The sequence below is a fragment of the Anomaloglossus baeobatrachus genome, chromosome 1, assembly GCF_048569485.1.
Source record: "Anomaloglossus baeobatrachus isolate aAnoBae1 chromosome 1, aAnoBae1.hap1, whole genome shotgun sequence".
Classification (NCBI taxonomy): domain Eukaryota; kingdom Metazoa; phylum Chordata; class Amphibia; order Anura; family Aromobatidae; genus Anomaloglossus; species Anomaloglossus baeobatrachus.
In genome coordinates this window covers 976,014,074-976,028,231 of record NC_134353.1, presented here as the reverse complement: position 1 = coordinate 976,028,231, position 14,158 = coordinate 976,014,074, and the positions used below count along the sequence as shown (strand labels likewise).

Sequence of the window (14,158 nt, the reverse complement as noted above, 5' to 3'; positions counted from 1 at the left end):
ATGGTCTTTGAGCTTTGGGGCTCTCCGAGTGTCAATCTCTCCCCTCTCTCCCTACATCCAGTCACTCTGTCTCGTTGCCCGATCCTCTTCCTCTCTCCCTCCAGGCATTCCACTCCGCTTCTCTCCTGTTCTCCTCGGGCACTCCCCCTTCTCGAGGCCTCCCATCCACCTCCCTGCCTCCTTCAAATCTTTGGTTATAAACAGGGATCCATCCTGTTGTCACCCTCAGCATTGCCGGGTATAGCAATTGGAATTTTATATTTTTGCGGTATAGTTCAGTGCAGATTTTACTAAATTCCTTCCGTTTGCAGGTAACCTCCACTGAATAGTCTCCAAAAATTAACACTTTATGTCCATGTATCAATAGTGGGGTTCTCCGTCCCCTGAACGCTCGCAGGAGCTCCTCCTTGTCTTTATATTCCAAGTATTTTATTATTACCTGGCGTGGTCTGTTTGATCCAGGTGCCCTGTGCCATCCTCCCTGTCTGCTGCCTTCAATTGGTCTGATTGATCTCTTATAGGCCCCACCATGTGTGCTCTTTCCACCCTGCATCTGTGTGTCAGGCCCAGCACTTTGGGGAGTTCTGACTCACATATGCTGTCCAACTGCTTCATGGTTATAGATTCTGGCAGACCGAAAAGTCTTAAATTACTCCTTCTGGAGCGATTTTCCAAATCCTCCAGTTTGTCTTTCATAGCCTGGGACCCTGCTATCACTTCCTGCAATTGTCCCTTCAGCGTTGCCATCTCATCCTCTGTGTCAGAGAGCCTTTGCTCGATTTCTGACAGTCTGGTTCCCTGCTGTGTAATCTGCTCCGGTATGGAGGAGAGTGCCGCTCGGACCATGTCCTCCAGGGATGGTTTTATCTTATCTGCCAGGTAAACTGCCACTTCCCCAGCAAGGCACGTGTAATCTATTTGCAGGCTTGTAATCTGGTGGGGCTCCCGTGCTGCTGGTTTGTCACTCTGCGCCTCCCTCTCCTCCTCTATCATACAACGCTTACCTTCCTGCAGGTCTCCATGTCTTGTGCTAGCTGCCATCTTGGGATCCTGCTCTGCGCTCTCCCCCTCTGCCGCTCCGTGTCCTGCCTGCCTGCCGCCGCTCCTGAGGAGGTACCGCTCCATGAACCAGCGTCCCCCGCTGTCTGACGCTCGTTCCCTGCTTCTTCCAGCAGCTGTGGGGCCTTCAAAGTCGGTCTGCGGCCGGGTATGGTGCGGAGCTCTGTCTCCTGCGTCCTCACATCACAGCGCCGGAACCGGAAGTGCTATTGCTTAGTTTTATGCCCCGGTCCTTTTCTCCGGTGCTATCTTAGTTTTATGCTCTGGTTCTTTTCTCCGGTGCTATCTTAGTTTTTTGCTAATTCCGTATTTGATAATTTTCTCAATGAGGATGTCATGTGATACTTTATCTAATGCCTTACTGAAGTCCATATATTTACTATATCCACAGCATTCCCCTGCTCTAATCATTCAAGGACTTTGTTATAGAAGGAAATCAGGTTGGTCTGACAAGATTTATTGGTCATAAAGCTGTGCAGCTCTGGAAATTAATGCCTTCCCATCCAGGGACTTCAGCAAATGTTCCTGACAACTTGCTGGTAGCTTTTTCCTGCTATGAAAGTTGGGCATACTGGCCTGTAATCCCCTGGATCCCCCATTTTTCCCAACTATGGAGGTTTTACACTGCACATCCAGTTCTTTCACTTTCTTCCCCAGATTCAGTCTTTGCAGATAGTTGTAGGTCATGTTTTGCGGTGTCATTTGTGTCTACATGTATCAGTAGGAATGGGTGGTTTGGTATCTTGTTGGTCACATCACTGACTTTTCTCCTGGAAGGCAGCATACCTCTCGTGTGGATAAGTGGAAGTCTGGCCTGCAAACAGTGGCCTCCGTGCCTCTTTTTCTTCCTGGTGTGAGTTTTCTTTCTTCATGTGGTGGGTCACTCGGCTGCATTTCAGAGGCAGCACACAGGACAGCACTTATTAAAAGTCTAACCGATTTATTAAAAGATGTGAACCGCACTCCAGGTCACGTAAACCGCACTCCAGGTCACGTAAACCGCACTCCAGGTCACGTAACTTGCGCCTTCATACAGCTTCACCAGAAACAGAAAAAACCTTCAGTAAGAGTCCGATTATCTGTGGGATCACCTACAGAGTTTCCACTGACCCTGGTCAGTATTCACTCACTGATTTACCTTCCCTTGAGGGGACTTTCAGGGGCATTGAAGCCCTCCAGACACTGACCTTGGTCAGACAAAGCTGACTCTCTCTTGTCTCAGGGGTCCCTTCCGAGAGGCTTCAATACTTCTTTCCTGAATTGAGCAGCCTCATGACACGGACTCCTGTCAGTGCGCACACTGAGGCGTCTTCTCACACCCTGCCATGAGCCAAACAGTCTCATTATCCCAACTGAGACGTACCCATGGATGGAGTCTGTAGATAGCCAGACCCACCCATTTCTCCCCTGTAAACTTGGCCCTGTGAATACTTCCAGGTTTACAGTTTTTTTCTGTGGTCCATACCTGGCATTTACAATGCAGCCGGTTGCTATTTTACACTAGGCACACTATTTTTTTGAAGCTCCTGAGTGTTTCTGGGTGACTTTTCTTTCTTCTTTTGTTGGAATGGTCTCTTCTTGAATTGTGCCATTTTCGTTCTTCTTTATGAGGGTTTGAGAACTGTTCCTGAGATATGTGGGTGGTGACTGCATTGTGATCCACCGGCTCCTTCTGGTCACGTGTAGCCATTTTTCGGCCTCTGCAGGGGCTCTGAAGCTTTCCACCTTTCCATGTCCTGGTTGCTTCTGCTTCGTTCTCCCCTCTGTAATGAGCTTCAGTGTCGCTGTTCTTTCTTCTCTGCAGCTTTTCTAATATTAGGGCCACTAGTTTACATTTGAGGCTGTTGAAATTGACTTTTTTGCCTGGTAGATGCGTGAACATGTAGCATGTATTGCAGCTCACCATGTGGGTTTCACCTTGTCCATGCGGCTCTTAAATTCAGATAAATGTTCTTGTTGTTTTTTTTTTGTTTTTTTTCCTCCTCCTGTGTATCCACTGTCCCAGTGTAGGAAAGCAAGCGGCATGTGGTTTTGCAATGTCCTCAAAGCAGCGACATCCGGCTAATCCCAGCAATCGCTCAGCTTATGGCAACTTTTGTTCCCAGAATGCACTAGAGTCCCCCGTAAGGGGGAGATCTCGCGTTGCCGAAGGGGGGGGGGGGGAGGCCTCGCGTTGCCGAAGGGGGGGGGGGGGGATGGTGTGGGAGGCCTCACGTTGCCGAAGGGGGGGGTGGGTGGGAGGCCTCGCGTTGCCAAAGAGGGGGGGGGGAGGCCTCGCGTTGCCAAAGAGGGGGGGAGGCCTCGCGTCGCCGGAGGGGGTGGGGGGGTGGGGAGGCGTCGCGTCACCGGAGGGGGGGAAGGGGAGGCCTCCCAGTTATATTCTAGTTGCTGTCTTTGACTTGATTCTAACTTCTCAATATCCTTGTAAAAATGTGGAGCCCAAAACTGGATGTTCTACTACATTGAATCACACAATTTTCTTTTTATTCACCCTACAATGTTGTTAGCTTCTGCAGCTGCTGCCTGACATTGACTGCTGCTGCTTATAACCAGAGTCCCCCGGTCTTTCTCCTGTCCTGTGGTCCTGCATGTCTATGTGGCCGGCCTATGATTAAGGACTCTCTTTTGCGTCGGAAACGCGTCAGGGTCTTCTAAATACCATGTGACAAAGAAAGAAAATTATTTTTCGTTGGATGTGCCGATATTTTTCCTCCTATTCAAGTTATAGTCCACCTGGCAGACTTCATGTCGTTGCACTCCATGGATGTGTGGTGACCTATTCCATTGTGCGAGTCAAGCTTTCCTCCACTTCATTTGGTGTTGTAATGGATATATATATTATATGCCATGGTGTATTGCTCTGACCTCTTTCCTAGCAGAGTATTCTTTAGGATGCTTGTCCTTTCTAGGCCATAACCAGTCCTCGTCTCTGTGGAGCTCACGAGTTGATGGCGTGGTCAGTCTGAGAATGGAGGCGTCTGGACCAGCAGCTCGTCGCCCCCTCACAGTGGCGCAGTTTTTCTCGGAGGCAGTCCTAAGGCATGGACAGAAGGTGGCCTTGTGTGTGAGGGAAGCTGATAAGTGGAAGAAGATCACCTATTCTGAATATGGGCAGCAGAGCCGAGCGGTGGCCAGAGGTTTCCTGAAGGTGAGATCTAAACAATCGACTGACTGACATGTGTCATGTTATAAGATTGAGGGGAGTGTAGAGAACATTACACATGACCACTAACTGCACATGTGCTGTAGCCTCTACTTAAAAAAACCCTTCCCTTGACCAGAACTGCACTGGTAGCTACAGACCGGTCTCTAATCTCCCCTTTATCTCTAAGCTCCTGGAACGCTCTGTCCTCTCTCGGATAACCGCCATCTCTCTGAAAACTCGCTTCTAGATCCCTTACAATCTGGTTTCCGCTCTTTACACTCCACCAAAACAGCCCTCACCAAAGTCTCAAATGATCTATTAACAGCAAAATCCAGTGGCCACTACTCCCTATTGTTTCTCCTAGATGTCTCTGCCATTTTTTACACTGTTGATCACCAGCTCCTCCTCGGCGTGCTCCGCTCTCCAGCACCTCCTCGGCGTGCTCCGCTCTCCAGCACCTCCTCGGCGTGCTCCGCTCTCCAGCACCTCCTCGGCGTGCTCCGCTCTCCAGCACCTCCTCGGCGTGCTCCGCTCTCCAGCACCTCCTCGGCGTGCTCCGCGCTCCAGCACCTCCTCGGCGTGCTCCGCTCTCCAGCACCTCCTCGGCGTGCTCCGCTCTCCAGCACCTCCTCGGCGTGCTCCGCTCACCCGCACCTCCTCGGCGTGCTCCGCTCACCCGCACCTCCTCGGCGTGCTCCGCTCATGTTAAATGTAAATGTCCTGCATATATTTTTCTTTAAATACGTGATGAGACGCATGAACAATAGACTTCAAAAATGTAAAAATAAATAGATGTATTTTATATTGAGTAAAAATGATTGACAAAAATAGAGTTCATTACATCAGTTTAAGAAAGGAAAAGCTTGTGATGAGTTCAATAATAGTCCATTTCTTTACTAAATCAGTAGAAGTCTTATTCTTCATTCATCTTTCCCTGGATCCTGAATGGGTTAAGCCATAGTGACATGCGAGACCTGGCCAGCATGTGTTCCTTCAGCAGCGACCCTCGAGTGGGTGAAGTGACCTCCGAGTGAGAAGTGCCCCACCAGAGAAGTGTCATTGTGTGTATGTGTGTGTGTGTGTGTGTGTGTGTGTGTGTGTGTGTGTGTTTCCAATGCAGCTGTTTAAAAGCCATATAGGGAGACTCTGCTGAACGCATGAGGTAATTCACTAGAAGTTTCCAGATAAATCTATATAGACAAGACTGTCAGCATTTATCTATATTCAATTCAGACTCAAAATATTAATTTCTATAAGTACTATTATTATCAGATGTATTATGAATTATTTAATGTTTTTACAATTCCCCCTTTGAAGGGCAAATTTACATTAAATCCTCAAAATAAATTAATAAATCATTAAGATATCAGATCTTTTTTCCTTCTTTGGCGATAGTGGATTAATTTCGATGACAATAATAATCAATTTTGCATTATTCATGTTGTATGTTCAACAATATAATGTGGATTCATGTTATGGTAGGCCGTGACTGATAATCATATAAAATACATTATACTTCCCTACATTTAAAATTATACAAAACAGATCCAGTCATCATCGGATGTCATCTGGCATGGTGTCTTCTTGTCACCTGTCATCTGGCATGGTGTCTTGTTACCTGTCATCTGGCATGGTGTCTTCTTGTCACCTGTCTGGCATGGTGTCTTCTTGTCACCTGTCGTCTGGCATGGTGTCTTCTTGTCACCTGTCGTCTGGCATGGTGTCTTCTTCTTGTCACCTGTCGTCTGGCATGGTGTCTTCTTCTTGTCACCTGTCGTCTGGCATGGCGTCTTCTTCTTGCTATCTAATGTCGTCTGGCATGGCGTCTTCTTCTTGCCATCTAATGTCGTCTAGCATGGCGTCTTCTTCTTGTCATCTAATGTCGTCTGGCATGGCGTCTTCTTCTTGTCATCTAATGTCGTCTGGCATGATGGCGTCTTCTTCTTGTCATCTAATGTCGTCTGGCATGGCGTCTTCTTCTTATCATCTAATGTCGTCTGGCATGGTGTCTTCTTCTTGTCATCTAATGTCGTCTGGCATGGCATCTTCTTATCATCTAATGTCGTCTGGCATGGGGTCTTCTTATCTGACGTCATCTGGCATGGCGTCTTCTAGCCCTGGTCACACACACACACGTGCTCAGGGCTGTGACACACACACACACACGTGCTCAGGGCTGTGACACACACACACACACACACGTGCTCAGGGCTGTGACACACACACACACACGTGCTCAGGGCTGTGACACACACACACACACGTGCTCAGGGCTGTGACACACACACACACACGTGCTCAGGGCTGTGACACACACACACACGTGCTCAGGGCTGTGACACACACACACACGTGCTCAGGGCTGTGACACACACACACGTGCTCAGGGCTGTGACACACACACACGTGCTCAGGGCTGTGACACACACACACGTGCTCAGGGCTGTGACACACACACACGTGCTCAGGGCTGTGACACACACACACGTGCTCAGGGCTGTGACACACACACACGTGCTCAGGGCTGTGACACACACACACGTGCTCAGGGCTGTGACACACACACACGTGCTCAGGGCTGTGACACACACACACGTGCTCAGGGCTGTGACACACACACACGTGCTCAGGGCTGTGACACACACACACGTGCTCAGGGCTGTGACACACACACACGTGCTCAGGGCTGTGACACACACACACGTGCTCAGGGCTGTGACACACACACACGTGCTCAGGGCTGTGACACACACACGTGCTCAGGGCTGTGACACACACACACGTGCTCAGGGCTGTGACACACACACACGTGCTCAGGGCTGTGACACACACACACGTGCTCAGGGCTGTGACACACACACACGTGCTCAGGGCTGTGACACACACACACGTGCTCAGGGCTGTGACACACACACACGTGCTCAGGGCTGTGACACACACACACGTGCTCAGGGCTGTGACACACACACACGTGCTCAGGGCTGTGACACACACGCACACATGTGCTCAGGGCTGTGACACACACGCACACACACGTGCTCAGGGCTGTGACACACACGCACACACACGTGCTCAGGGCTGTGACACACACACACACACACGTGCTCAGGGCTGTGACACACACACACACACACGTGCTCAGGGCTGTGACACACACACACACACACACGTGCTCAGGGCTATGACACACACACACACACACACGTGCTCAGGGCTGTGACACACACACGTGCTCAGGGCTGTGACACACACACACACGTGCTCAGGGCTGTGACACACACACACACGTGCTCAGGGCTGTGACACACACACACACACACACGTGCTCAGGGCTATGACACACACACACACACACACACACACGTGCTCAGGGCTGTGACACACACACACACGTGCTCAGGGCTGTGACACACACACACACACACACACACGTGCTCAGGGCTGTGACACACACACACACGTGCTCAGGGCTGTGACACACACACACACACACACACACGTGCTCAGGGCTGTGACACACACACACACACACACGTGCTCAGGGCTATGACACACACACACACACACACACACACACACGTGCTCAGGGCTGTGACACACACACACACGTGCTCAGGGCTGTGACACACACACACACGTGCTCAGGGCTGTGACACACACACACGTGCTCAGGGCTGTGACACACACACACGTGCTCAGGGCTGTGACACACACACACGTGCTCAGGGCTGTGACACACACACACGTGCTCAGGGCTGTGACACACACACACGTGCTCAGGGCTGTGACACACACACACGTGCTCAGGGCTGTGACACACACACACGTGCTCAGGGCTGTGACACACACACACGTGCTCAGGGCTGTGACACACACGCACACATGTGCTCAGGGCTGTGACACACACGCACACATGTGCTCAGGGCTGTGACACACACGCACACACACGTGCTCAGGGCTGTGACACACACACACGTGCTCAGGGCTGTGACACACACACACGTGCTCAGGGCTGTGACACACACGCACACATGTGCTCAGGGCTGTGACACACACGCACACGTGCTCAGGGCTGTGACACACACACACACGTGCTCAGGGCTGTGACACACACACACGTGCTCAGGGCTGTGACACACACACACGTGCTCAGGGCTGTGACACACACACACGTGCTCAGGGCTGTGACACACACACACGTGCTCAGGGCTGTGACACACACACACGTGCTCAGGGCTGTGACACACACACACGTGCTCAGGGCTGTGACACACACACACGTGCTCAGGGCTGTGACACACACACACGTGCTCAGGGCTGTGACACACACGCACACATGTGCTCAGGGCTGTGACACACACGCACACATGTGCTCAGGGCTGTGACACACACGCACACACACGTGCTCAGGGCTGTGACACACACGCACACACACGTGCTCAGGGCTGTGACACACACGCACACACACGTGCTCAGGGCTGTGACACACACACACACACACGTGCTCAGGGCTGTGACACACACACACACACACGTGCTCAGGGCTGTGACACACACACACACACACACACACGTGCTCAGGGCTGTGACACACACACGTGCTCAGGGCTGTGACACACACACGTGCTCAGGGCTGTGACACACACACACACGTGCTCAGGGCTGTGACACACACACACACACACACGTGCTCAGGGCTATGACACACACACACACACACACACACACGTGCTCAGGGCTGTGACACACACACACACGTGCTCAGGGCTGTGACACACACACACACACACACGTGCTCAGGGCTGTGACACACACACACACATACACACGTGCTCAGGGCTGTGACACACACACACACACACACGTGCTCAGGGCTGTGACACACACACACACACGTGCTCAGGGCTGTGACACACACACACACACACACGTGCTCAGGGCTGTGACACACACACACACGTGCTCAGGGCTGTGACACACACACACGTGCTCAGGGCTGTGACACACACACACACGTGCTCAGGGCTGTGACACACACACACGTGCTCAGGGCTGTGACACACACACACACGTGCTCAGGGCTGTGACACACACACACGTGCTCAGGGCTGTGACACACACACACACACACACGTGCTCAGGGCTATGACACACACACACACACGTGCTCAGGGCTGTGACACACACACACACGTGCTCAGGGCTGTGACACACACACACACACACGTGCTCAGGGCTGTGACACACACACACACACACGTGCTCAGGGCTGTGACACACACACACGTGCTCAGGGCTATGACACACACACACACACACACACACGTGCTCAGGGCTGTGACACACACACACGTGCTCAGGGCTATGACACACACACACACACACACACACGTGCTCAGGGCTGTGACACACACACGCACGTGCTCAGGGCTGTGACACACACACGCACACACGTGCTCAGGGCTGTGACACACACACACACGTGCTCAGGGCTGTGACACACACACACACACACACGTGCTCAGGGCTGTGACACACACACACACTCGTGCTCAGGGCTGTGACACACACACACACACACACACGTGCTCAGGGCTGTGACACACACACACGTGCTCAGGGCTATGACACACACACACACACACACACACACGTGCTCAGGGCTGTGACACACACACACACACACACACGTGCTCAGGGCTGTGACACACACACGCACGTGCTCAGGGCTGTGACACACACACGCACGTGCTCAGGGCTGTGACACACACACGCACACACGTGCTCAGGGCTGTGACACACACACACACGTGCTCAGGGCTGTGACACACACACACACACACGTGCTCAGGGCTGTGACACACACACACACACGTGCTCAGGGCTGTGACACACACACACACACGTGCTCAGGGCTGTGACACACACACACACACGTGCTCAGGGCTGTGACACACACACACACACACACGTGCTCAGGGCTGTGACACACACACAAACACGTGCTCAGGGCTGTGACACACACACACACACACGTGTTCAGGGCTATGACACACACACACACACACACACGTGCTCAGGGCTGTGACACACACACACACGTGCTCAGGGCTGTGACACACACACACACACACACACGTGCTCAGGGCTGTGACACACACACACACGTGCTCAGGGCTATGACACACACACACGTGCTCAGGGCTATGACACACACACACACACACGTGCTCAGGGCTGTGACACACACACGCACGTGCTCAGGGCTGTGACAAACACACGCACACACGTGCTCAGGGCTGTGACACACACGCACACACGTGCTCAGGGCTGTGACACACACACACACACGTGCTCAGGGCTGTGACACACACACACACGTGCTCAGGGCTGTGACACACACACACGTGCTCAGGGCTATGACACACACACATACACACACGTGCTCAGGGCTGTGACACACACACACGTGCTCAGGGCTGTGACACACACACACACACACGTGCTCAGGGCTGTGACACACACACACGTGCTCAGGGCTATGACACACACACACGTGCTCAGGGCTGTGACACACACACACGTGCTCAGGGCTATGACACACACACACGTGCTCAGGGCTGTGACACACACACACGTGCTCAGGGCTGTGACACACACACACGTGCTCAGGGCTGTGACACACACACACATGCTCAGGGCTGTGACACACACACACACACACGTGCTCAGGGCTGTGACACACACACCACACACACGTGCTCAGGGCTGTGACACACACACACACACACACGTGCTCAGGGCTGTGACACACACACGCACGTGCTCAGGGCTGTGACACACACACGCACGTGCTCAGGGCTGTGACACACACACGCACGCACGTGCTCAGGGCTGTGACACACACACGCACACACGTGCTCAGGGCTGTGACACACACACACACACACACACGTGCTCAGGGCTGTGACACACACACACACACACACACGTGCTCAGGGCTGTGACACACACACACACGTGCTCAGGGCTGTGACACACACACACACGTGCTCAGGGCTGTGACACACACACACGTGCTCAGGGCTGTGACACACACACACACACACACACGTGCTCAGGGCTGTGACACACACACACACACACGTGCTCAGGGCTGTGACACACACACACACACACGTGCTCAGGGCTGTGACACACACACACACGTGCTCAGGGCTGTGACACACACACACACACACACGTGCTCAGGGCTGTGACACACACACACGTGCTCAGGGCTATGACACACACACACACACACACACACGTGCTCAGGGCTGTGACACACACACACACGTGCTCAGGGCTGTGACACACACACACACACACACACACACGTGCTCAGGGCTGTGACACACACACACACACGTGCTCAGGGCTGTGACACACACACACGTGCTCAGGGCTGTGACACACACACACACGTGCTCAGGGCTGTGACACACACGCACGTGCTCAGGGCTGTGACACACACACGCACACACGTGCTCAGGGCTGTGACACACACACGCACACACGTGCTCAGGGCTATGACACACACACACACACGTGCTCAGGGCTGTGACACACACACGCACGTGCTCAGGGCTGTGACACACACACACACACACGTGCTCAGGGCTGTGACACACACACACACACACGTGCTCAGGGCTGTGACACACACACACACACACGTGCTCAGGGCTGTGACACACACACACGTGCTCAGGGCTGTGACACACACACACACGTGCTCAGGGCTGTGACACACACACACACGTGCTCAGGGCTGTGACACACACACACACACACACGTGCTCAGGGCTGTGACACACACACACACACACGTGCTCAGGGCTGTGACACACACACACACGTGCTCAGGGCTGTGACACACACACACACGTGCTCAGGGCTGTGACACACACACACACACACGTGCTCAGGGCTGTGACACACACACACACACACACGTGCTCAGGGCTGTGACACACACACACACACACGTGCTCAGGGCTGTGACACACACACACACACACGTGCTCAGGGCTGTGACACACACACACACACGTGCTCAGGGCTGTGACACACACACACACGTGCTCAGGGCTGTGACACACACACACACACACACACGTGCTCAGGGCTGTGACACACACACACGTGCTCAGGGCTATGACACACACACACACACACACACACACACACACGTGCTCAGGGCTGTGACACACACACACACACGTGCTCAGGGCTGTGACACACACACACACACACACACACGTGCTCAGGGCTGTGACACACACACACACACGTGCTCAGGGCTGTGACACACACACACACGTGCTCAGGGATGTGACACACACACGTGCTCAGGGCTGTGACACACACACACACACACGTGCTCAGGGCTGTGACACACACACACACACACGTGCTCAGGGCTGTGACACACACGCACGTGCTCAGGGCTGTGACACACACACGCACACACGTGCTCAGGGCTGTGACACACACACGCACACACGTGCTCAGGGCTGTGACACACACACGCACACACGTGCTCAGGGCTGTGACACACACACACACACGTGCTCAGGGCTGTGACACACACACACACACGTGCTCAGGGCTGTGACACACACACACACACGTGCTCAGGGCTGTGACACACACACACGTGCTCAGGGCTATGACACACACACACACACACGTGCTCAGGGCTGTGACACACACACACGTGCTCAGGGCTGTGACACACACACACACACGTGCTCAGGGCTGTGACACACACACACACACGTGCTCAGGGCTGTGACACACACACACACACGTGCTCAGGGCTGTGACACACACACACGTGCTCAGGGCTATGACACACACACACACACACGTGCTCAGGGCTGTGACACACACACACGTGCTCAGGGCTGTGACACACACACACGTGCTCAGGGCTGTGACACACACACACGTGCTCAGGGCTGTGACACACACACACACACACGTGCTCAGGGCTGTGACACACACACACGCACGTGCTCAGGGCTGTGACACACACACACGCACGTGCTCAGGGCTGTGACACACACGCACGTGCTCAGGGCTGTGACACACACACACACACACACACACACACGTGCTCAGGGCTGTGACACACACACACGTGCTCAGGGCTGTGACACACACACGTGCTCAGGGCTGTGACACACACACACGTGCTCAGGGCTGTGACACACACACACACACACACGTGCTCAGGGCTGTGACACACACACACACACACGTGCTCAGGGCTGTGACACACACACACACACGTGCTCAGGACTATGACAGACACACACACACACACACACACACACACGTGCTCAGGGCTGTGACACACACACACACACACGTGCTCAGGGCTGTGACACACACACACACGTGCTCAGGGCTGTGACACACACACACACACGTGCTCGGCTGTGACACACACACACACACACGTGCTCAGGGCTGTGACACACACACACGACACACACGTGCTCAGGGCTGTGACACACACACACACACACGTGCTCAGGGCTGTGACACACACACACGTGCTCAGGGCTGTGACACACACACACACACGTGCTCAGGGCTATGACACACACAACACACACGTGCTCAGGGCTGTGACACACACACACACACACACGTGCTCAGGGCTATGACACACACACACACACACACACACGTGCTCAGGGCTGTGACACACACACGCACGTGCTCAGGGCTGTGACACACACACGCACACACGTGCTCAGGGCTGTGACACACACACACACACGTGCTCAGGGCTGTGACACACACACACATGTGCTCAGGGCTGTGACACACACACACACACACACACGTGCTCAGGGCTGTGACACACACACGTGCTCAGGGCTATGACACACACACACA

General features: G+C 53.6%; 1 protein-coding gene across 2 annotated transcripts in view; it reads left to right on the top strand.

Moving 5' to 3' along the window:
* LOC142258105 (uncharacterized) overlaps positions 1 to 14,158 on the top strand; it is a 198,804-nt gene that overhangs the window by 39,562 nt on the left and 145,084 nt on the right. For both annotated transcript variants that reach the window (XM_075330580.1, XM_075330573.1), the window contains exon 5: positions 3,969 to 4,207. In XM_075330580.1, the coding sequence (XP_075186695.1) occupies positions 3,969 to 4,207 (239 nt within the window). The remainder of the gene's footprint in view (positions 1 to 3,968; positions 4,208 to 14,158) is intronic.